The 21,432-nt window shown below is 36.2% G+C and overlaps 2 protein-coding genes across 14 annotated transcripts in view; both read left to right on the plus strand.

Annotated features, from left to right (window-relative positions):
- Positions 1-5,504, plus strand: part of srgap1a (SLIT-ROBO Rho GTPase activating protein 1a) — a 125,113-nt gene extending 119,609 nt beyond the window's left edge. For 2 of the 13 annotated variants that reach the window (XM_028449320.1, XM_028449328.1), the window contains exon 34: positions 357-1,606. The gene's annotated coding sequence lies outside the window, so the exon portion shown is untranslated. Of the gene's footprint in view, positions 1-356; positions 1,607-2,070; positions 2,251-2,300; positions 2,557-2,638; positions 3,711-5,179; positions 5,206-5,488 lie in introns of those variants that run through there. The other 11 variants (XM_028449323.1, XM_028449333.1, XM_028449324.1 and 8 more) reach the window with 10 other exon arrangements.
- parp12a (poly (ADP-ribose) polymerase family, member 12a) lies at positions 5,075-21,217 on the plus strand. Its single transcript, XM_028449336.1, has 11 exons — positions 5,075-5,501; positions 8,609-8,744; positions 13,369-13,624; positions 14,484-14,597; positions 14,687-14,882; positions 16,387-16,555; positions 17,474-17,706; positions 17,782-17,869; positions 18,839-18,969; positions 19,812-19,963; positions 20,045-21,217. Exons 1-11 carry the CDS (start codon positions 5,182-5,184, stop codon positions 20,293-20,295), a joined length of 2,046 nt encoding a protein of 681 aa, XP_028305137.1. The 5' UTR covers positions 5,075-5,181; the 3' UTR covers positions 20,296-21,217.
- Positions 21,218-21,432: the final 215 nt, after the last annotated feature.

Below are 21,432 nucleotides of genomic sequence, written 5' to 3' on the forward strand. Positions count from 1 at the left end.
TTGTAATTGCGTAATTGACAGTTAATTAAAATTATGTCATAATAATTGTATTTGAAATGATCTGTTGCTGTTGTAATCATAATTGAGTTGGAATTTCATTGGCATGAATATTCTAGAAAAACGTCAGTGCCAAGGCATAATAATGGAAAAATTTGATAATTTTTTTCTGAGATAGGGCTATAATCAGACCCTAAAAACTAGTTTGTATATGATGAGCACACTTAAAGTGTGAGTTAAAAACCAGTAAGGCATGAAAAATTTGGAAATCGCCCCCTGTCACCTGTTCAACACGTGACAGGGGGCGTGTCCCTCTTTGTTGTCACTCAGCTGAGTATTTGTTTCCTTCCTATTGAAAGGAAACCATTACCAGACATGACAACAGACATGACATTGGCTACTACAAAGATCATCCTCAGCCTCCTGTATGACAACCAGGGCTGTTTGGTGTTTAGACGGCTGGAAGAGTTGATGAAAAAGAGTTCCACTGTCGAAGAATCGGTGCTACAAATGATTCTGTTTGACGATACGATCATCGCCATTAAAGAAGGTAAAGAAGAGCCCAGTGGACCCCTTCAGATCTGTCCAGATTCTGTGATTGTGGCTAAAACTGGACTGCGACTGTGTAAGAAAAAGGCAGAAGAGTGTGAGCAGTGTGAAGGGTTACACCTCTGTATGTATCATGTATGCGGAGGTTGGAACAAGTATCTATTCATTCAATCATTCTGTTAATGAATAAAAGAAAGTTTAAATCAAATCACACCCTATCAAAGAGGTTTTAGTGGGATTTTTATAATCATTATTATTGTATGGTATTTTACCATGGTTACCTACGTATATCTGGGACTTTTATTGTGTAATTTATTTGGATATAAAGTGAGGTGTGTTAGAGGTAATTGAGTGTTTACTGTGGTGCAATCTCCTTAATCCCAAATTTCTGCCAAAGAGCATGCAAATGAAGATAGCACTCAGAGACAACATTTACATTGTGTAAGTAAATGAGTCTCACCATGGCAACATGACAGTCCTGTACTATGACGCTGGTATTTATTCGGTGTGTCCTGTACTACAACGCTGGCTAAATCACCATGGTAACTTAGGCTGAACACCAGGTTATGAAGTGGATAAGATCTGAGCGAGTACTAAAGTCCCGCCTCCTGACCAATCACTTCTCTTAGAAAACAACCTGCCCATTGTTGGAAGATGCTGATTGGTTCAGATCTGACAGCTGAATTTAGGAAATTATTCATTAATAAATGTCATCCTTTTGTTTAGCGATGACATCTTTTAGGAAAGGTATAGATTCACATCTTATGGACTGATCTACAGTCGGCTGATGGAGTCTGTGTCGGACACTCTCTGTATAATGGACGGATGCATACAGTCTCACAAGGAACATACTACAGTGAAACAATATGCTCTCATCCCAGTGTGTGTGTGATAAATTAAGGACAACCTGAATAGAAGCACATTTGTGCTGTAATAAAGTGAAACTGATTAGAGCGCTGTCCGTTCATTATCCGTTGAATTAATATTGTATAATCTCACGTTTTTATGCACTAACAGTGTCAGCAGCTTCCTGCCTGCATTCCTTCCTTCCTGCTTTTTCTGCCACAATAGAGTTGGTTTTTTTTTCTGAATTATGGATTTCAATTCTTTATATTTTTATAGAAATATTCCTCAATTGTGATGCAAGTTGCTCTACATCAAGGTGTCTCCGTGTCCTTGTTTGTGCCAGAATGCTTAAGAAAAGCAAAAAGGAAATTAATGTTTTAAGTCAACTATTGAAAGTTTATTATTCCGCTCCATGTGAAGTACATGCTAACGTGAATCATTATTTTTGCACTTAAGTTCCACATTACATTTGGTTCCCGGTCCATATCTGTCCTTGTATGAAAATGAATGAATCAAACAAGTGCCATGATGCACTATTGGAAAAAAAGACTGATCAAAGATAATCACATCACGATTCATCTAAAATTGCTAAGGATAAAACAATAAATAAACATACCATTCTATTTAATTTGTTTAGCAGAATCACAGTTGTTGATACTGATAAGTTTTCATTTTCAGGGTTGATTGCACATATTCCCACAGCCTGACTTTGCCACACAATGCAACACTTTTGACAAAATACAAACTTGAGGCTCTGCCAGAGAAACAGCTGTTCCAGCTGTTGATGCAGAATGACCCCTTCCTCCTTCCTGAGGAAAGTTTTCCTCTGGATTATACACAGAAATGATTAAAAAGAATTTCTTGAATATATAATTCCTTGAAGATGTCATTTCCATCCCACTCTCCAGATATGCCCACATTACAACAAAGGCCAAGGTTTGCACTGCTCCTGTAGATTCACAACCACATGCAACAAGCTCCATGTGTGTAAGCACCATTTCAGGGGCGATTGTGCATTTGGTTCGGCCTGCAAAAGAAATCATAAACAACCAATGGGGTTTTTTGGAGGAGTTAGTCAAGTATGGAAAACAAATATGGAAAACCTGTTCAAGATTTACAGGAATAAGTTCATCATACTGGACCAAGAGAAGGAGCCTGCTGCAGGTGTGTCTGGTAAACCTTTTGTTTTCTGTGTTGGTAGAAGAGTCAGTGTTCACCCACAGTTTAACATCTTTCTCACATTTAGCAGGTCATCAGCGATTGGCCGATGCAGAGGAAGCTGATTAGTTTTCCAGGAGTGGCCCCTACAAAAGAAACATTAGTCCTAGAGGCAGATGGAGAGCCTTAGTGCTTGTGTCAACTCTCCCTTGCTTGCTGTCATCACCTTGGTTATCTAGCGGTTGTGTGTAGTAGTGTGTAGTTTCCCAATTTTACCCAATGCTTTAAGGTAGAACTGGATCTGAAATTATTGTTTTACTTATACAATGTCCATCGAAAGTATGTTTTCATATGGGAGCTTAAGTAGAGTTGTCAATTATGGCCAAATGAGTATGTGTTTGAAGGTTGGATTTACAAAGAGGTGCACATACTGTGTACTCTGTAGTGGTATAAAGGGGTATGTGTGCGGGTGCAAAGTAAAATAGCGTGTGCAATTTCCCTGGTTTAATTCTAAAGGACATGTGCATGATAAACTGATAAAGTTTGCACCAGTGTGGGGTTTTAGGTAGAATCTGATAAAAATGTAACATTTCTTGTGTATGGGTGCTTATCATCCAAGGTTCGTAATTAATGTACAAACAAATGTAACTTAGCGAGCAGACTGAGAATAACTTCATCTATAAAACATGTGTGTGGCTCACACTTCCAGAAGAAATGTGTGTGCGTGAGACTGGCAATGAGTCCATCTCTCCTCCGTGGGCTCTACGCCCTTACATCGGCTGCGCTCATGCACACACTCAGTGACTCACATTAGGTTGAAATGCGTGTGTCTCACACCTAATACGTGAGACTTGAGAGCTTTGCTAGTATATCAGTGTGAATGCGGCTGCTCAGACAATTTTCTCCACAAACACGCACGCACACACGCAGAGCTTCTTTGCTTTTAGAAATAGATTTGTTAAAAAGCTGCAGAGGTAAGCTGCCATTTTTGTTCTCTTTTCTAGTAGTTTTGTGTTCAGATTTATATATAGGAGTTTTGTTTGTTGTTTTGGCATTGGTTCACCCTGACGTCAACACTTCTCATTTTTCTTGCTATTTGCTGTTGTTGAATGTGGTATATTATTTGTAATAAATGACCTTTGCTTTTTGCAAATCCTCTCTCGTGTCCAGACTAGCACTCACTTCCCCCTTTGACTGGAAACCTGCATTGAAACCTGGAACATAGCCATCTGTCTGACTCAGCAGATCCTGTGGATCCAGACGACCCAGGAACCGATCCAACATGTCATTCTCTGCCAGGAGGGTTGCATTGATGAGTCTAAAGTGAAAGCAATAAAAGAAAAACGGATAAATTAAAGTGTTCATTTATAAGCCACAGTTACACATTACATCACAACTTATTTCTGTTTTACCTCTACCAACTTTGTAATACTTATATGACACCAGAAAGTAACGTTACCAAAGTTTACAAAACATGTTTGATTGTTGCTACACTGGTTGCTAAGGAGGCGTGCTGCCTTCAGGAACTATTACAAATTATGGAAATTGGCCTCCCTCCTAAGTAGTTTACCTCAGCAAAGTATGATGATGAGTGTTTTGATTCAATTTGTAGATTACAGATATTTACAAAAACATTGAATATTTAGAATATCGTCACCAATCTTACTGTTTTTTTCTTCTAATTTGAATGCAATCTTAAATGTGCAATGCATAACTTAAACAAAAACATGTTCCATTAGGATGGTTTCTTTTAAATATATCAGCAGGTGATCATTCCTTCATACAATCTGACAATTTCTGTAATCATGGGTTTTTGTTCTTTAATAGTATTGTGTTGTTTAAAGAAAGAAAGAAAAAAATATAATCAATTTAAAAACAAAGCTTCAATCAAAAATATTTTCATTAAAAAAAAAATTTAATAAAAAAAACGCTTTCAATGAAGCAAAAACAGTTTTTGAATGCAAACAAATTATGACTTTTCTTCCTTGATTGAAAATGTTTATTTAGTGAAGATTTTTAATTTAATTTTTATTGATTTTGTTTTTTGACAGAAGCAATATTTTTTGGATTGAATAATCAAAACTAATGTCCCACCCAAATACAAACAACTTGACTTTCATTAAAAAAAATAAAAATTAAATGAATTTAAATAAAAATAAATAAATCATTCAAAAGAAGAAAAGAAAAGAAAATAGTTCAAATGGATTTTTCAAAGATTAAAGTGGTACATATTTGGCCCCTGAACAATAAGGAGTTTGACACCCCTGCTTTATAACTTCGAAGCTGGCTGGTGCAAGATTTCACAGTGTAAAAAATAAAAATAAAAAATCAGGAAATAACATTAATTGATTTATTTGGTTAAACACATTAGTGCTCATTTCCATTGTTTATCATTGAGTATATTTTCCTTAATCAGTTTAGGACTAATGAACACTGATAAATGATAAACTGTTGCACAGAATTGTAATATTTGCATAAACGGGTTTTGACGTCACATGTTCAACACGTGACAGAGGGGGCGTGTCACTCAGCTGATTATTTGTTTTCTTACTTTCGTTTCCCTTTAAAAGGAAACCAATAATTTGGTGGCGGTGAATGTTGTCGTTTCTTTAGACCTTTTTATTCACAGACATGACATCGGCTACTACAAAGATCGTCCTCAGCCTCCTGTATGACAACCACGGCTGTTTGGAGTTCAGACGGCTGGAAGAGTTAATGAAGAAGAGTTTCACCATCGCAGAATCGGTGCTGCGGACGGTTCTGTTTGACGATACGATCATCGCCATCAAAGAAGGTAAAGAAGAGCCCAGTGGACCCCTTCAGATCTGTCCAGATTCTCTGATCGTGGCTAAAACTGGACTGCGACTGTGTAAGAAAAAGGCAGAAGAGTGTGAGCAGTGTGAAGGGTTACACCTCTGTATGTATCATGTATGCGGAGGTTGTGAGTTTGGGTAAGTAGAAAGTTTAAATCAAATCACACTATCAAAGAGGTTTTTGTAAAATAGTAAACAGCAACATTTAGCAACAAACCACGTTTAAAAAAAAAATAAATATTAATAATGTTTTTTTTTAACTTTTGACCAGATTTAAGTAGAAAGTTTAAATCAAATCACACTATCAAAGAGGATTTTATGTAAAATAATCAACAGCAACAAACCATGTTTTAAAAACGTATGTGTTTTATTTACCATGGAACCATGGTACCATGCTACCATGGAACAGCCAATCAGAGCTAGTGTTTTTACACATGTGCCAACACACTCACACTCACACTCACACACACACACACACACACTACAGATTGGAGGAAGCAGCGATGAAAAGTTGGTATTTTTAAGGTGGCGATACAAACACTACTTTAAATTAATTGTGGTCATATAGCAACTTTTTTTTTTTTTTTTTTTGACAGTAACACAAATAGTTACTTTTCTTGGTAATGAGTTACTTTTATTATAGAGTAATTCAGTTACTGACTCAGTTACTTTTTGGAACAAGTAGTGAGTAACTATAACTAATAACTTTTTTAAAGTAACATTCCCAACACTGGTAGTGATAGGCTCCTTGTTAACCTATGGCTCCGACTTAGCTCCAGCTCCAGGCCAGTTGTAAAGGGGTAATAGAGTGTTCTTCAACGCTGTTACATAAAGACTGTGGCTATTAATTCAGAATTGTATGAATAACATACTGGTGTATTCATACGGAGCGCCCCTCATTGGCCAGTTCAGGTGACATGATAGGTGCACCACGTGACTTAAAGTTCCGTCAGTTTTTTTTTAGCTCATATTTATTTTTAGCTACCCCGCTCACCCTTTTATTTTAGCCCTAGCCCAGGAAATACCCAAATATTTTTATTTTTTTCGTATGTGTAATTTTAAAGGTGGAATTTGCCGTGTTAAATACGTTAAAATGAAAAAATACATATGACAAAAGTGGGATTCAAATCCACGTTAGCAGAAGGAAGGATCCTTGAGTGCGTACGTTTCTACACGTTTCTGTATCAATAGTCCTAAGGGCTATTGATAAGTTTCCGTATCAATAGACACTTTGTGAAATAAATGGTAGTTAAGGAACATCCATTGATATGTCAGCAATATTCTCACTTAGCCTATAAATCCTGGTCAAAATTTTTATTTATTTCTATTTAATAAGAAAATATTAGACGTTTATTTTTTTTGCCTGGTTTAAAAGATTGTTTGTAATTCCTAAAATGTAACAAATTTCCCATCATCAAAGTGAGTAATCTAAGCCCCAAAAGCACATATTTGTCATACCTACACCAAAAAAACGATTGTATAACAAAAAAATAAACAATGAAGAAGCTATGTAAACAAGACACTCCTTTTTACATTACCTCCACTTATGATCTGATATTTGAAATGCCAGTATTAACTTATCACTGCTGCTTGTGTGCTAAATACACCCAGTAAATGAGTTGGAAAAGTGAGACTTAGACTTAGACTGGCCTACTTTACCGACTAATTACGTCATCAGTTAAAAATTAAAGGAGAGGCTGCACCTTGTATGGGAATGTTGAGTCAGGTAATAGTTCTGTTCATCTGTTATGAAACACATGTTTAGTCAGCTTCATTTAAAGAAACAAAAATGTCAGCATGTTTTAACAAAGCAGACATGAAGTGCATGAATCACTTGTTTTCTTCAGCACTTTGTTTGTTCACAGTCTTGGAGGTTTCTGTCATTAAGGAAATACTGGTGTTTGTAAATGTTTGGAATGTGTTATAGAAATTTAGTAATCTGTCCAATACCAGCAAAAAAAAAGAAAAGGTGTCAAATGATATCAGCCTGAACCTAAAATCTCCAATATCAGCACTCCGATATATAATTTGTTTTTATTGGATTTATTCAGGGTTTTTTTCAGGGTCTTCTATTATATTTTGTATTTATTCTTTTCAATTGTAGAATATTTTTCTATATTTTAAAGGTAAAAACTTTGTGACCCATTGTTAATAAATGGGTAATTTTTTTCTCATACCTACTGTTGCTGACTATTGTTCTCTGTTTGAGTAATATCACTTATTATCCCCATTAATAACCATAGAGTAGGTCCAAATGTATACAGGACTCCCCAATGAAATCCGGGATCATTGTGGAACCAACCCCATATAACTGAGCAAATTTTATCATGATCGGTCAATAATGAACCGACCTATTAATTCTTGAGATTCGTTTTTTCTATTTTTGAATCTGATCCAGAGTCAGTATATTGATCTGGAACCCCTTCGAAATTTAATGGAATTTTCTATGTTGTGAAGTTTATATTTGGTTAAATGCTTTTGACATAATCCTGCTAAACCACCTGTGTCAAACTCCGGGGGCCAAATCTGGCCCTTAAGAGCATTTAATGTGGCCCACAGGAGAAAGTAAAAAATTTGTAAATTACCAAATAACTCAGTTGTAGATATATCAGTCCCCAAAAATACACAAATGTAATGAAACCCCACAATACTTACAGAGCTCACAGTTTTCTTGTGCTTTTATTACATGACTGCAGTTCTTTTTTCATTGCAAGCTGTGGAAAGAACTATCAATTTTATTTTATATTTTAATTGTGCAATTAATCACAAACACAATTTTACTTTGGATGGTCACAAAATCAGATAATTTAGAAGTTAGGATCCTTCAGGGACTGATACCTCTCATTTATTGCTTGGATATTGTCGGTGCCTGTACTTTACATACTGTACCGTATATATAATTTACATGTGGAAGAGCAAACTAGGGCATAGTACCGTAATGTTGAAATTACTTTCAAACCTAACTTCTTTGGCCCACTTGAAATCAAACTGCTCTATATTTGGCCCCAGAGGAAAATGAGTTTGACACCCCTGTGCTAAACTAATGAATAAACTGCGGTGAAATTATAAACCTCTATTGTGGTGGAAATAATAAGTAATGAATAATCAAATGCTGCACCATTAAAAGAAAAGCCAGATTAAAATTGTTAGATATTAAAAAAAAGATAATTAAATGTACCTTTCTGTTTTCAGTAAGTTAACAGACATGATCACAGTAGTTGATACTGATAAGTTTTCATTTTCAGGTTGAAGTGCAAAAATTCCCACAGCCTGACTTTGCCACACAATGCAACTGTTTTGAGAAAATACAACCTTGAAGCTCTGCCAGAGAAACAGCTGTTCCAGCTGTTGATACAGAATGACCCCTCCCTCTTTCCTGAGGTAAGTTTTCCTCCCCAGATTATACAGACATGATGACAAAGATCTTGTTGAATAATTTCTTGAAGATTTAATTCAATTCAACTTTATTTGTATAGCGCACATTACAACAATAGTCATCTTGAAGCGTTATCAAAATATAAAATTCTTAAAGGGGACATACTCATTTTTCACTTTTTAAAACAGTTCCCTGTGGTCTAAACGACATATCTGTGGTGGGGTTTAGTCAAAACATAACATGAATCAAGCGAAAGGGGAGGTTTAAGACCCGTTCTGAGGTTACGGAAACAGTCAGGGTGAAGTGATTGGCACACACTGACAAGTATTTCCTAACTAAGGAGGGGACATTGCCACTTCCTTCTTGTGTCTTCGGCAGCTGGAGTTCGAAGCAAAGCCCGATTCAACTTGTGACATCACAAACTCAGAAAATTTGAAACAAAGCACTTTTATCTATCTTCTAAGACTTACACAGACCACAAAGGACTGGATGGATTACATATTTTGTGTGCCGGTGGACACTCAAGTTACCTCATCTGTGTTCAAAAACACTGATAAAGTGGATTTTTCTCAATATGTCCTCTTTAAGAAAAAAGAAAAAAAAACCAGAAAATCCACATGAACAAGCATCAGTGACTGGGAAAAAACAACTCCCTTTAAACAGGAAGAAATCTCCAGCAGAACCAGGTTCAGAGGTGGCAGAACATCTGCTTCGAGTGGTTGGGGTTAGTGGACAGAAGAGAGAGATAGAACATCAGAGTGTCCCAGACTAGTTGAGCCATGAACCACAGATCAGGAACTGCCATCATCAGCTTCATGACACCTGAAACAGAGAGAGAAGGGCGAGGAGAAGGCACAGACTGTAGAAAAACATGATACAGTATTAGCAGGTTTGCCTGCATGGAAACACTTGGTGCTAAATGATGTGTGAGTGGAATGGGTCAAGTACCCCTGACTGCAGTCCGCAGTTCGGGGCGGGAGCTCAATGCGGCACACGCGGCATGCTATTGGCTGAATCCAGAGATTTGCGACAAATTGACCGATTTACATGATTTATACAGTACACCGTCATATATGTATAAACATATGTTTATGTAGTTCCATGTTAGCAGCTTACCTGTTAAAGACAAACCTCAAAATAAATAATTTTATGTTACATAATTCTATTGGCATACAAAATAGGTATATATTTGTGGCAGAAATTTCCTACTATGCTGTGTGATTCTTATACAATTAAAAAACAAAAGAACAAATCACGCCATATAAATAATTTTATAGGCATACAAAATAAAATATATACATTTGTAGCACAAATTTCCGATGGTCTTATGTTCCTAGCATAGTCACAAACCTGTACTTGGCCCTGTATGTGGTTTCACTCTGAATCGCATTAGATACACATGTTCTTGCCTCCTTGAATAGTTGAGACTGTTTCTCGAAGGCGGATAGATACCTACATTGACATCCTGAGCTTAACCTATTGGCCTCTTAGGCATAGCAAACTCAGAAATGATAAATATTGAATACAGAGAGTGGTCTGTTAGAATTGATTTGGCATTGCACTACACATTCAAGTGTATGGTTTGTTACTTCTCCTCAATTGAGCTCTTTAAACTTCACATGCAAGCTGCTCGGCCAAATATCCTTACGCTAAAGTCCTGGTGTAAGGAATAATCAGGTGTGTATTCTGCAACATTTAGTTTGGAAATATCTTTATTATACAAACTTAAGAACATTAATACATCATAAACAAAGCAAAACTGAACATAGAAAGGCTGTCAGAACTACAAGACTAACTACAAGGCCAAGCTCATGTCCCAATGACAATAATCCATTACTCCGTCTTATCAAAAGAACCTTGTTGCCTCAACAGTGTTCTTCAGAAACACACATTCTTTCTAGGGATGTAACGATTCACTCAACTCCCGATACGATTCGATTCACGATACTGGGTTCACGATACGATTCTCTCACGATTTATTTTACAAAATGGGACTGTAGACAAATTTTTTTTTTGGGGAAAAAAAACTAGAAAATGCTGTACTATTTTCCTTTTATTTTTCATTGTCAAAATAATTCCTTGATAAACTATTCAAAACAATGCAATTTAACTAAAAATAAATCTTGAATGAAATAAATAAAGGAATAATACAAATGAAAATGAAGCCTATTAATTTAAATTCTGGTTCTATAATAAACAATTCAAAACTGCATAATAGTTCTTTTTCTTTTAAAAGTGCAACTGAAAATGTATTTTGTGCCTTGACAATTGGACTTTAAAAAAAACAAAAAACGATTGCACTGATTTACGTCATATTTGTTTGGACCAGCAGAGGGCGCTGGTAACACAGTGGTCGGTTGGCATGCAGATATCTTGCAGTGAAGAAGAGATGCTATGCTAGCAGACAGAGCTAATAGAAAAACGTGACTTTTACAGATATTCAAGTAATATTACAGATATTCTTTCGGTGCTAAAGGGGTAATGAATCATTTATTAACATATTTAAGAGTAGAAGGCAGCCAGAAAGAAAGTATTAGCAGACTCCGCCCGCCGCCTACACTTGTGGATAGCGCCCCCTGCTGGTTAAAAAAGTACTGCGATTCAATTTTCAGAAAATCGATATCAACCGTGATACCTATGAATCGATTTTTTACTGCCTTACGATTAATCGTTACAATCCTAATTCTTTCTGTAATAAACAGGACAAGCAACTGTTATCATTAGCACAATAGTTGTTGATCATGAAAAACAAAACAAAACTAGCTAACAGCACTCGACTCACTTGAAATGTTTTCAGTTTGGGCTTGAAGAAAACACAAAGGCATCATGTCATATACAATAATGCAGACATATTTACATTTAACCAATTAATACAAATTAATAATACACTAAATATTGTAGAGCTTTCCATCAAAACGAACACCCCACAGTTGTTGGAAATGCCTTGCTTCAAGAGGCCCTGGAAGTAGCCTTGTATGAGCAGAGGGGACATTTATAAGTGTCTGCTTCACGGATTTGACCTGCCAACGTCTCTCCATCTGCCAGAATACTAGTATGTCTCTGTGTATAAAGAAAAAATACCAAAGACAAGAAATTAGAGTTGCATTAAGTACCAAACATTGTTTTTTTTACAACTATATACACCAGTGGTTCCCAAACTTCTCAAAGTCCCACACCCCTTCAAGCATTTAATGTGAAGCCATGTACCCCCTACTCCTGCACATTTAAACATTTCAACCTTGGGGTCATGGCCCCATTGCGGTCATCAAGATTTTAAATGGGGTCCTCTGAAAAGTCAAATTGAATTTTTAAATTTTTTAATGTTTTCATTATTATTACCATTCAAATTATAACACCACACACACAAAATAATCTCAAACAACTGTATTCCTTCACTTCCTGAAACATAAATCTAGTTTACATAAAATGCAGTTTACTGTAAATATATCTGAGCTGGCCCATCATTTCAATCCTGGCAACAACAAAAATGAAAAGTTAATTCTAGAAAGAAAGAAAAATGTCTCTTGAGACACCAAATGATATTAAAAAGGCATCACAACCCAAAAAAGTTGGTCACATACATTGTACCCCTACAGTGAAATTGGTCTCTGAATTTTACCTATCATGTTGAGGAACATTATAATAATAATAATAATAATAATAATCTGTAACCATGGGTAGTTGGCTAATGTGTAATTTGTGGCAATGCATGGAGACTCCTGAATGCTGATTGATTTAAATTCTACTTTCCTATTTTTTATTCATTTCCCCCTATGACAATTTGCGTACCCCTGGCGTTATCCGTACCCCACTTTGGGAACTTGGAGTATACATCATTTGAAGGCAGCACATTACTTTCCGTGAGGGTCTGAAATTAGCTGAAGAATACGAATTGTGTTTGAATATAATGTTGGTGTTTTTTTTTTACTTTGTATTTTATGATTTTTCGAAGTTCAACATACATCAAAACAAAGACAAAAATAAATAAGTAAATAAATAAATAAATAAATACAGTCTGAGTATAGTGTTGTGTGGTGTGATGGGTATACAATGAGAATCAGGAGTGAAGGGAAGTAGGTTTTGAGTTTAGCCTCAAAGGTGGAGAAAGTAGCAGCTTCCTGTACTAAGACTGGGAGCTGGTTCCAAAGGCGAGGGGCCTGGTAGCTAAATGCTGTTCTACTTCTAGACACTTTAGGAACTTCCTGTAGAACAGCAAATTGAGAGCGGAGTGTTCTGCCCGGACGATAAGGCACTAACAGGTCTCTAAGATATACAGGAGCTTGATGATGTTGAGCTTTGTAGACTAACAGGAGGATTTTAAACTTTGTTCTAGATTTTACAGGAAGCCAATAAAGGGAAGCCAATACTGGAGAAATATGCTCTCTCCTGTTAGTATTCTAGCTGCAGCATTCTGAATTAACAAGAGACTTTTTATTGAGTTACTGGAACATCCTGACAGTAGAGAGTTACAATAATTTAATCTAGTTAACAAATGCATGTATTAGTTTTTCAGCATCACTCTGTGCCAAGATATTCCTGATTTTAGAGATATTACGGAAGTGGAAAAATTGAACATGGATAATTGAAGAATGTAATTGACCCCAGCCTGGTTTCCATCCCACTATCCAGATATGCTCATATTACAACTATGGCAAAGGTTTGCATGGCTCCTGTAAATACACGACCACATGCAACAAGATCCACGTGTGCAAGCACCATTTCCAGGGCGATTGTACATTTGGTTCAACCTGCAAGAGAAATCATAAACTTGATGAACAAACACTGAAGTTTTTTCGAGGAGTCAGTGAAGAAAATATGAAAAACCTGTTCAAGATTTACAGAAATAAGTTCATCATATTGGACCAAGAGAAGGGGCCTGCTGCAGGTGTGTCTAATAAACTATTATTCCTTTTTTTTTAAAAAGTATGTTTATTCTTTTTAACACTGAGAGCAACATGCATGGTTGGGGTCAATTATATTTGTAATTGCGTAATTGACAGTTAATTAAAATTATGATGTCATAATAATTGTATTTGAAATAATCTGTTGCTGTTGTAATCATAATTGAGTTGGAATTTCATTGGCATGAAAATTCTAGAAAAATATAGATAATATAATCAGACCCTAAAAAGTAGTTCAAATATGATGAGCACATTTAAAGTGTGAGTTAAAAACCAGTAAGTATATTTGGAAAATCACCTGCTTTATAGAGACAATGCTGTATATAGTAAAGCATAAAAATTCAAAAAATATGCAGCTTTTTTTTTATTTTTTACTTTTGAGACCATTTTAATATTTGAAGAAAAACTAACTAAATTAAGGGGTATGCTGGCAGAAAAGAGGCTCAGACGCCCACACCAAGAACATTAATACCAATATTATCATTGATTAGGAAGCTTAACAATGTAACCAAGAGATGAAAAACTAATTAGGTGATAGATAATATATTTTAGTGTATTTTACAGCTGATTTAAGACAAGGGAGACAACAGACTTGTTATCATAAGAGATGCTAACAGAACGCTAACTCAAGATAAAGGTTAAGTTTTGGCTTATTTATTTTAGGCTCAGTAATTGTGATTCATTTAATTTGAATTGTAATTGGAAAAATGCAGGTCAACGTGATCATAATAAAGTTGTAATTAAACATGGAAAATTGAAGACGTAATTGTAACTGAAAAATGTAATTGACCCCAACCCTGGCCACATTTGTACTTTCTATAACTTATTGGGTCTTTTCTGCAGCTGTCGTGAGAGTTCCTTCTCCCCAGTTTTCCCAGAACAAACCTATAACCACTAGTCAAGCTATAAAGAAGGAAATTTGTCTCTTCCACCTTCTTAAAAAGTGCAACTTCAAAGGTATTGTTGCAGCTGAACTCACCCAGATACAGAATTTACTGTACATGGTCTTGTATGTGTGTTAAAGTAGTGTCTTTTATGTAATTCAGCAGAGAAGTGCGCTCACGTCCATTGGTGTCTGCCTTACAAGTGGGAGGTTTTGGACGAAGACAATGTAACCTGGAAGGACCTGGACATCAATGAAAGGATTGAGAAGACATACAGTGACCCAGCACAGGACTCCTGCAGCATGGAGGAAGTGGCAGCAGCTCCTAGAAAGCTGTACTTGCAAATGAGCAGACAAAGGTGAGGACGTGTGAGGCAATTTGAATGCTTATCCATGATTTAAATGAGGTTAAATTTGACAGATTTTTACATCTGTGTAAAGTGCAGGTGCTGGTCATAAATCTAGAATATCATGAAAAAGTTGATTTATTTAAGTAATTCTATTCAAAAAGTGAAACTTGTATAATGTATACATTCATTTCACACAGACTGACATAATGTTGATGATTATAACTGACAACGAAAATCTCAAATTGAGTATTTCAGAAAATTAGAATATTGTGGAGTGGTTCAATATTGAAGACACCTGGTGCCCTGCAAAGGCCTTTAAATGGTCTCCATGTCTAGTTCTGTAAGCTATACAGTCATGACTGCTGACATGACAGGTGTCAAAAAAACGACCATTGACACCTTGCACAAGGAGGGCAGGACACAAAAGTTCATCTCTAAACTGGCTGTTCACAGAGTTCTGTGTCCAAGCACATTAATAGGAAGGTGAAAGGAGGGAAAAGATGAGGCAGAAAAAGTGTACAAACAATAGGGATAACCACGCCCTGGAGAGGATTGTGAAACAAAACCCATTCAAAAATATGGGGGAGATTCACAAAGAGTGGACTGTAGCTGGAGTTATGTTCTCTGACGAAAGTAAATGCTGCAGGTCTTTTGGAAATCAAGGTCCCAGAGTCTGGAGAAGAGAGGAGAGGCACAGAATCCACGTAGCTTGAGGTCCAGTGTAAAGTTTCCACAGTCAGTGATGGTTTGGGGTGCCATGTCATGTGCTGGTGTTGGTCCACTATGTTTCCCTAGGTCCAAGGTCAATGCAGCCATCTACCAGGAAGTTTTAGAGCACTTCATGCTTCCTGCTGCTGACCAACTTTATGGAGATGCAGATTTCATTTTCCAACATGACTTGACACCTGCACACAGTGCCAAAGCTACCAGTACCTGGTTTAAGGACCATGGTACTCCTGTTCTTGATTGGCCAGCAAACTCGCATGACCTTAACCCCATAGACAATCTATGGGGTATTGTAAAGAGCAAGATGCCAGACCCAACAATGCAGAAGAGCTGAAGGCCACCATCAGAGCAACCTGGGCTCTCATAACACCTGAGCAGTTCCACAGACTGATTCACTACACGCCATGTCACATTGCTGCAGTAATTCAGGCAAAAGGAGCCCCAACTAAGTATTGAGTGCTGTACATGCTCGTACTTTTCATGTTCATACTTTTCATTTGGCCAACATCTCTAGAAATCTTTTTTTTTGTATCGGTCCTAATTAATATTCTAATTTTCTGAGATATTGAATTTGGGATTATTATTAGTTGTCAGTTATAATCATCAAAATTAAAAGAAATAAACATTTGAAATATATCAGTCTGTGTAATGAATTAATATACTATACTAGTCTCACTTTTTGAATGGAAATACTGAAATAAATCAACTTTTTTATGATATTCTAATTTTATGACCAGCACCTTTAACACAAATCAATTAAATTTAATTGAAATGTGTCTCCTTGCAGCTCTGTATTTGAACAGTCGGTTGATTTTATAACGATGACATCTGAAGGATCTCCAGTCCGTCGCCTGTCCACTGTCTCCTCTGTCTTAAAGCCACCAAATTACCTTTTTACAACCCAGTGGGTTTGGTATTGGAAAGATGACAATGGGAAATGGCTGGAGTTTGGAAAGGCAAGTGATATGACTTTTTTAAGTAATGTCACTAGAGCAGATGTGGGCAACTGGCGGCCCAGGGGCTACATACAGCCCCCAAAGTAAATGTACAATATAACTCCAAAAACACACGAAACCAAGAAAATACACAAGGTTTCTTGAAAATCATCCAAAATTAGAAGAAAAATGTACAAATACACACAAACATAACAGAAGAATAAATAAAACCAAAACAAAATTGACTCCAAAAAACTAATTAACAACAAAAATATACAAAATGACTCCAAAAACACACAAAACGGGGAGAATACACAAGGTTTCTTAAGAAAATCATACAAAATTACAAAAAGGACTACAAAAGTACACCATTTACTCTAAAAACACACAAGACAACTACAAATACACACAAAAATAACAGAAGAATAACAAAACAAGAACAAAAACAGCTCCAAAACACTAATGACAAAAAAATTTATATATTCAAAAACACACAAAACAGGGAAAATACACACGGTTTATGTTAAAAAAAAACCATACAAAATTACAGAAAAATGTACAACAGTACTACAAAAATACACAATTTACTCCATAAACACATACGAAGAATACAAATACATACAAAAATAACAGAAGAATAAACAAAATGAGAACAAAAACAGCTCCAAAACACAAGATGACAATAAAAATATCCAAAATGGCTTCAAGAATACACAAAACGGCCAAAAAAACCAAACTTTTTTAATAACACAAAAACATGCAAAGAGAAAAAAGGAAGGCAAAAACAGCCTAAACCGTTTATTTTTCTCTATTATTTTCAGATTGGTCATTATTCTGACTGTTGAGATGATAATCTGAAATTGTGGCCATTACCTTTTTAATTAGTAAATTGCCCATCCCTGCACTAGAATGTGTTTTTTCTGTTCTTTGATTCTTTAGAGTGATGATGATACACCGGCCACGGTCACCACTCAAACCTTAGAAAAGGAGTACCTGGCAGATAGAGAAGCAGAGATTTCCTTCAGTGCTGGACAACAAGATTACATCCTCCGCTTCAAAGACACAGCAGGAACTCAGAGGATGTATCAAATAGACACACGATCCAAAACTAGGAGAGAGGTCAGACGGAGGCCACGTTTTTTCTCCCCTAAGGATGTTGAATCACAGCCGAGGTATTTATTAATTTCTTAGGGACGTATAAATGTTTTTCATCTCCATGATGTTCACAGGATGTGTTTGCTCTGTAGCACCTTATCACAGGGCTCAACCTCATCAACAGCTGGGAACGTTCCTTCCTCTTGGGATAAGAAGTTTCTCCCTTCGTATGGATACAAGGTATGTTCAAATGACAAATTAAAGGTAAAATATTATATCAATTTTTCACCTTTTGAAACAGTTCCCCGTGGTCTAAATGACATATCTGTGCTGGTGTTTGGTCGAAACATGACATGAATTAAGCAAGAGGGGAGGATTAATAACCTGTATTATTGAGGTATTTTTTTTGGGGGTGTGTCCCTGGATTTGCATAGACCTCCCACTTCCCCCGCCCTTCTCTTCCGTGGGGTGGCACACACTAAATGTGCGTTCTCACCGAACGCGACTGAAGTGACTAGATTACATTTAAAATCAATGTAAATGACGCAACCTCAAGAGGTCCTATGCAACCTCGTCGGTCAAAGTTGAAAAATTTTAACTTTTCAAGCGACAACTCCCTTGTCCTTCACTGTCTGGAGAGTCGAGGCAGCAGCCCCTCCGTCCTGCTACAGTGAAATGACTGCAGCGGGAGACTTCTTCAATTTACTGGGGCAAAATTAAAGTGGCTAACTTCTTGAGTAAGCCTAGTAACTCTGTAAGTTGATCATTTAAACCGTAAAAGCGGTGCTGTTAAATGTAAGCGCTAATACACACACACACACACACACTGTTCACTGGAGCGATGGAGTGACCAAAAAGCACCACTATTTTCAAGCGACTCATCACAGGCGATTGAAGTGACTACAGTTGTGTTTGGTGTGAATGCACCTTCAATTCTTCGCTAGCGAGAAAAACAATGGCGGTCTTTTGCAAAAGTTTTCATCAGGTTGGGGGTGGAGTCCATGGGTGGAGTTACCAGCGGAGGGGAGGGTATTTTTTTTCTCGATTTAGCTTGTGACATCACAAACTTAAAAAATTTGAAACGGAGCAATTTTCTCTGTCACAAGAACAAGACATTTTGTTATATGTACATTTTCTTATTAAAGTTTTTTTTTTTACTATCACTTTTATTTTTATTAAGGATTTCTTTTCCTGCACTTCTTCTTTCAGATGGTCTCTCTCTCCCACTCAGCACAGGAGTACAGAATGATTGAGAAACTGTTTATGAACAGTATGTCTCAGAGTACCATAACTAGCATCGAGAGGATCCAGAATCCATCTTTGTGGAAACTCTTTCAATGGTAATTTACTGGCCTGCATGTAAAAATGTACAATAACCTGACACTTCGGTGGCAAGAGATGCAAATGTTAAAACACAGGATGCAACAGGAAATATTCAGACTGATTTAATATAACAGCGACGCAGACGTCGGATAATTACACGTGGGTCAACTACATGACACCTAAATGTTCTGTCCAATTGCATTTCTTTTAGTAAAAAAAGGGTTTAAATGCATTAAAAGATACCAAATATGAGGTTAATGCTAATGCAATTGCTCGGCAAATGCTGTTACTAAGTTATTGCTATTGCTCAGGTAATGCTATTGCTAGGCTAATGCTATGTTAATGCTAGGTTATTGTTATGCTAGGCTAATAGTAATGCTAGATTATGGCTATCGCTAGGCTAATTTTAGGTTAATGCTAATGTTAGGGTGATGCTATTTCTAGGCTAATGCTATCACTTTGTTTTTTTTTTTTTTAGTGTAACTAAATTACTTCTGTAATTTATTCTGTTATTCAAAGTGTCAAAATGTCGTGTGGTGCGACTGTCTGGCCATGACTGCTGTTTTGAAAAAATCTTTACAATTACTCTAAATCTTATTTTCTGCCCTGTTTTAGATGTGTATATATATATCTTTATAGTCCTGTATAGTGTATGAGATTTCAAAGTATTTTTATTTCCATCATAATATTCATGAATAACTTGCCCAATGATGCTCATTTTATCTATCATGCGGCGAAATCCTTGTACGTCTTAATATTTATATTGTTATTCGGACTAAACGAGTTTGATTTTCTTAAGAACTTTGCACAGATGTCAAACACCACTATTTTTTTTAATGTTTTCTTGTTGATTGTTCAGTCAGAAGGAACAAATGAATGCGAGGAATGGAGGAAAACCTGCAAATATGATGCACTTGTTCCATGGGACAAGTGAGGAACAGGTCGAGGACATCTGTGAGCAAAATTTTGACTGGAGGATGTGTGGCCTTCATAACACATTGTATGGCAAAGGTATAATGCAAACATATATATAATAAATTATAAAGTATACAAAACAGAATCTTAAATAAGTCTTTATCTTCTTTTTTTTAGGGAGTTACTTTGCAAAAGAGGCTTCACTTTCAGATAAATACAGCAGAGCTTCAGGCACCAAGGTGATGTTTGTAGCCCTGGTTCTGGTGGGGGACTACACCCAGGGACACAGCAGCTTTGTACGGCCGCCTGCTAAAGAAGGTAGCACAGCTCTGTACGACAGCTGCGTGAACCGGGACAGGAACCCAAGCATATATGTCATCTTTGACAAACTCCAGATTTATCCGGAATATCTCATCAAGTACTCATAAGCAAAGTTTGATCAAAGGTTTGTTGTTTGGTTGTGAGCAACTTCTTAGTGAGGATGGTGACCTTAAAGATACGAGTTAGAGGAGAACAGCACTGAAAAAATAATTGTTTTGTTTGATATCTCTATGCATTTAAATAACCTGCGCTTGTTTTAAATATCCCCTTGCACATTTTCTTATTACTGTGATTACTTTTAAATCCAAGCACTTTCATCAAGATTTAAAAGAACCACATGAGTTCTAATGTTCACGATTAGATGAGTTGGAAGATGCTCCAGGACCATAAAAATACTGTTGAATATGTATTTACAATTAGTTCCTAATAGTCACGTATTTTGAGTTCAATTCAATTCAACTTTATTTATATAGCGCAAAATACTACAAAGTCATCTCAAAGCACTGAACAAAAGTCCATCGTAAGAAAGAAAGAACCCAACAAGATCCACATGAACAAGCATTTAGTGACAGTGGGAAGAAAAAACTCAACTCAATTACTTAATTCATTGAGTGAAATTGAATTAAACCCATTCAAGATCTTTTTCCCATGAACATTAATTATTACTCATTCAAATAATGGATTTTTTTTTTAATTCCATTTGTCTTTTTGATTACAGTGGAAAAGAATTGATGGTGGTGGCGTAACTGTAATTATAATAATAAAAAAAGATATTATTAGACTGTTGGTGGGCTGGTAGTGGCAGCAGCAGTATTGGTGATACAATGATTCATTAATAATTTTCCATTGATCATCTATTACTCCACCTCACCTGACTATTAATAATACACACACCCCACCTCATCCTCCTTTTGCATTAAACCTATAGACTGCTTCCATCCTGTACTTTGTCTGTTTTGTTGTTGTTGTTTTGGTTTTGTTTATACTTGTACTGTTTTACTTGCAATAAAAAAATAAAATGAGCAAGGAGCACAAAATATTCTTTAATTTATTTTTCAAAATGTGACTATATGTTTTATGCTTTTTAACTACACATGCATAACTATATGTAAATAAGTGACTTTTTTAAACTTCATAAATTCAAAGCTCTTTGCACTAGGGAGAGGCTGCTTGGTTAAAAACATTTCCAAGGTTACAAAATATCGAAAAAACGTAAATTGACAGGCGTGAACATGTTTTATTGT

This window comes from Gouania willdenowi, chromosome 6, assembly GCF_900634775.1.
Source record: "Gouania willdenowi chromosome 6, fGouWil2.1, whole genome shotgun sequence".
Lineage (NCBI taxonomy): Eukaryota > Metazoa > Chordata > Actinopteri > Blenniiformes > Gobiesocidae > Gouania > Gouania willdenowi.

What these genes read in the sequence shown, in the direction of transcription:
- parp12a (XM_028449336.1), top strand. Translation starts at nt 5,182, where the DNA reads ATGACATCGGCTACTACAAAGATCGTCCTCAGCCTCCTGTATGACAAC. An exon ending in ACCCCTCCCTCTTTCCTGAG is followed by an intron (nt 8,745 to 13,368) that starts GTAAGTTTTCCT and finishes CCCACTATCCAG; the next exon opens with ATATGCTCATATTACAACTA. An exon ending in GATGTTGAATCACAGCCGAG is followed by an intron (nt 17,707 to 17,781) that starts GTATTTATTAAT and finishes TTTGCTCTGTAG; the next exon opens with CACCTTATCACAGGGCTCAA.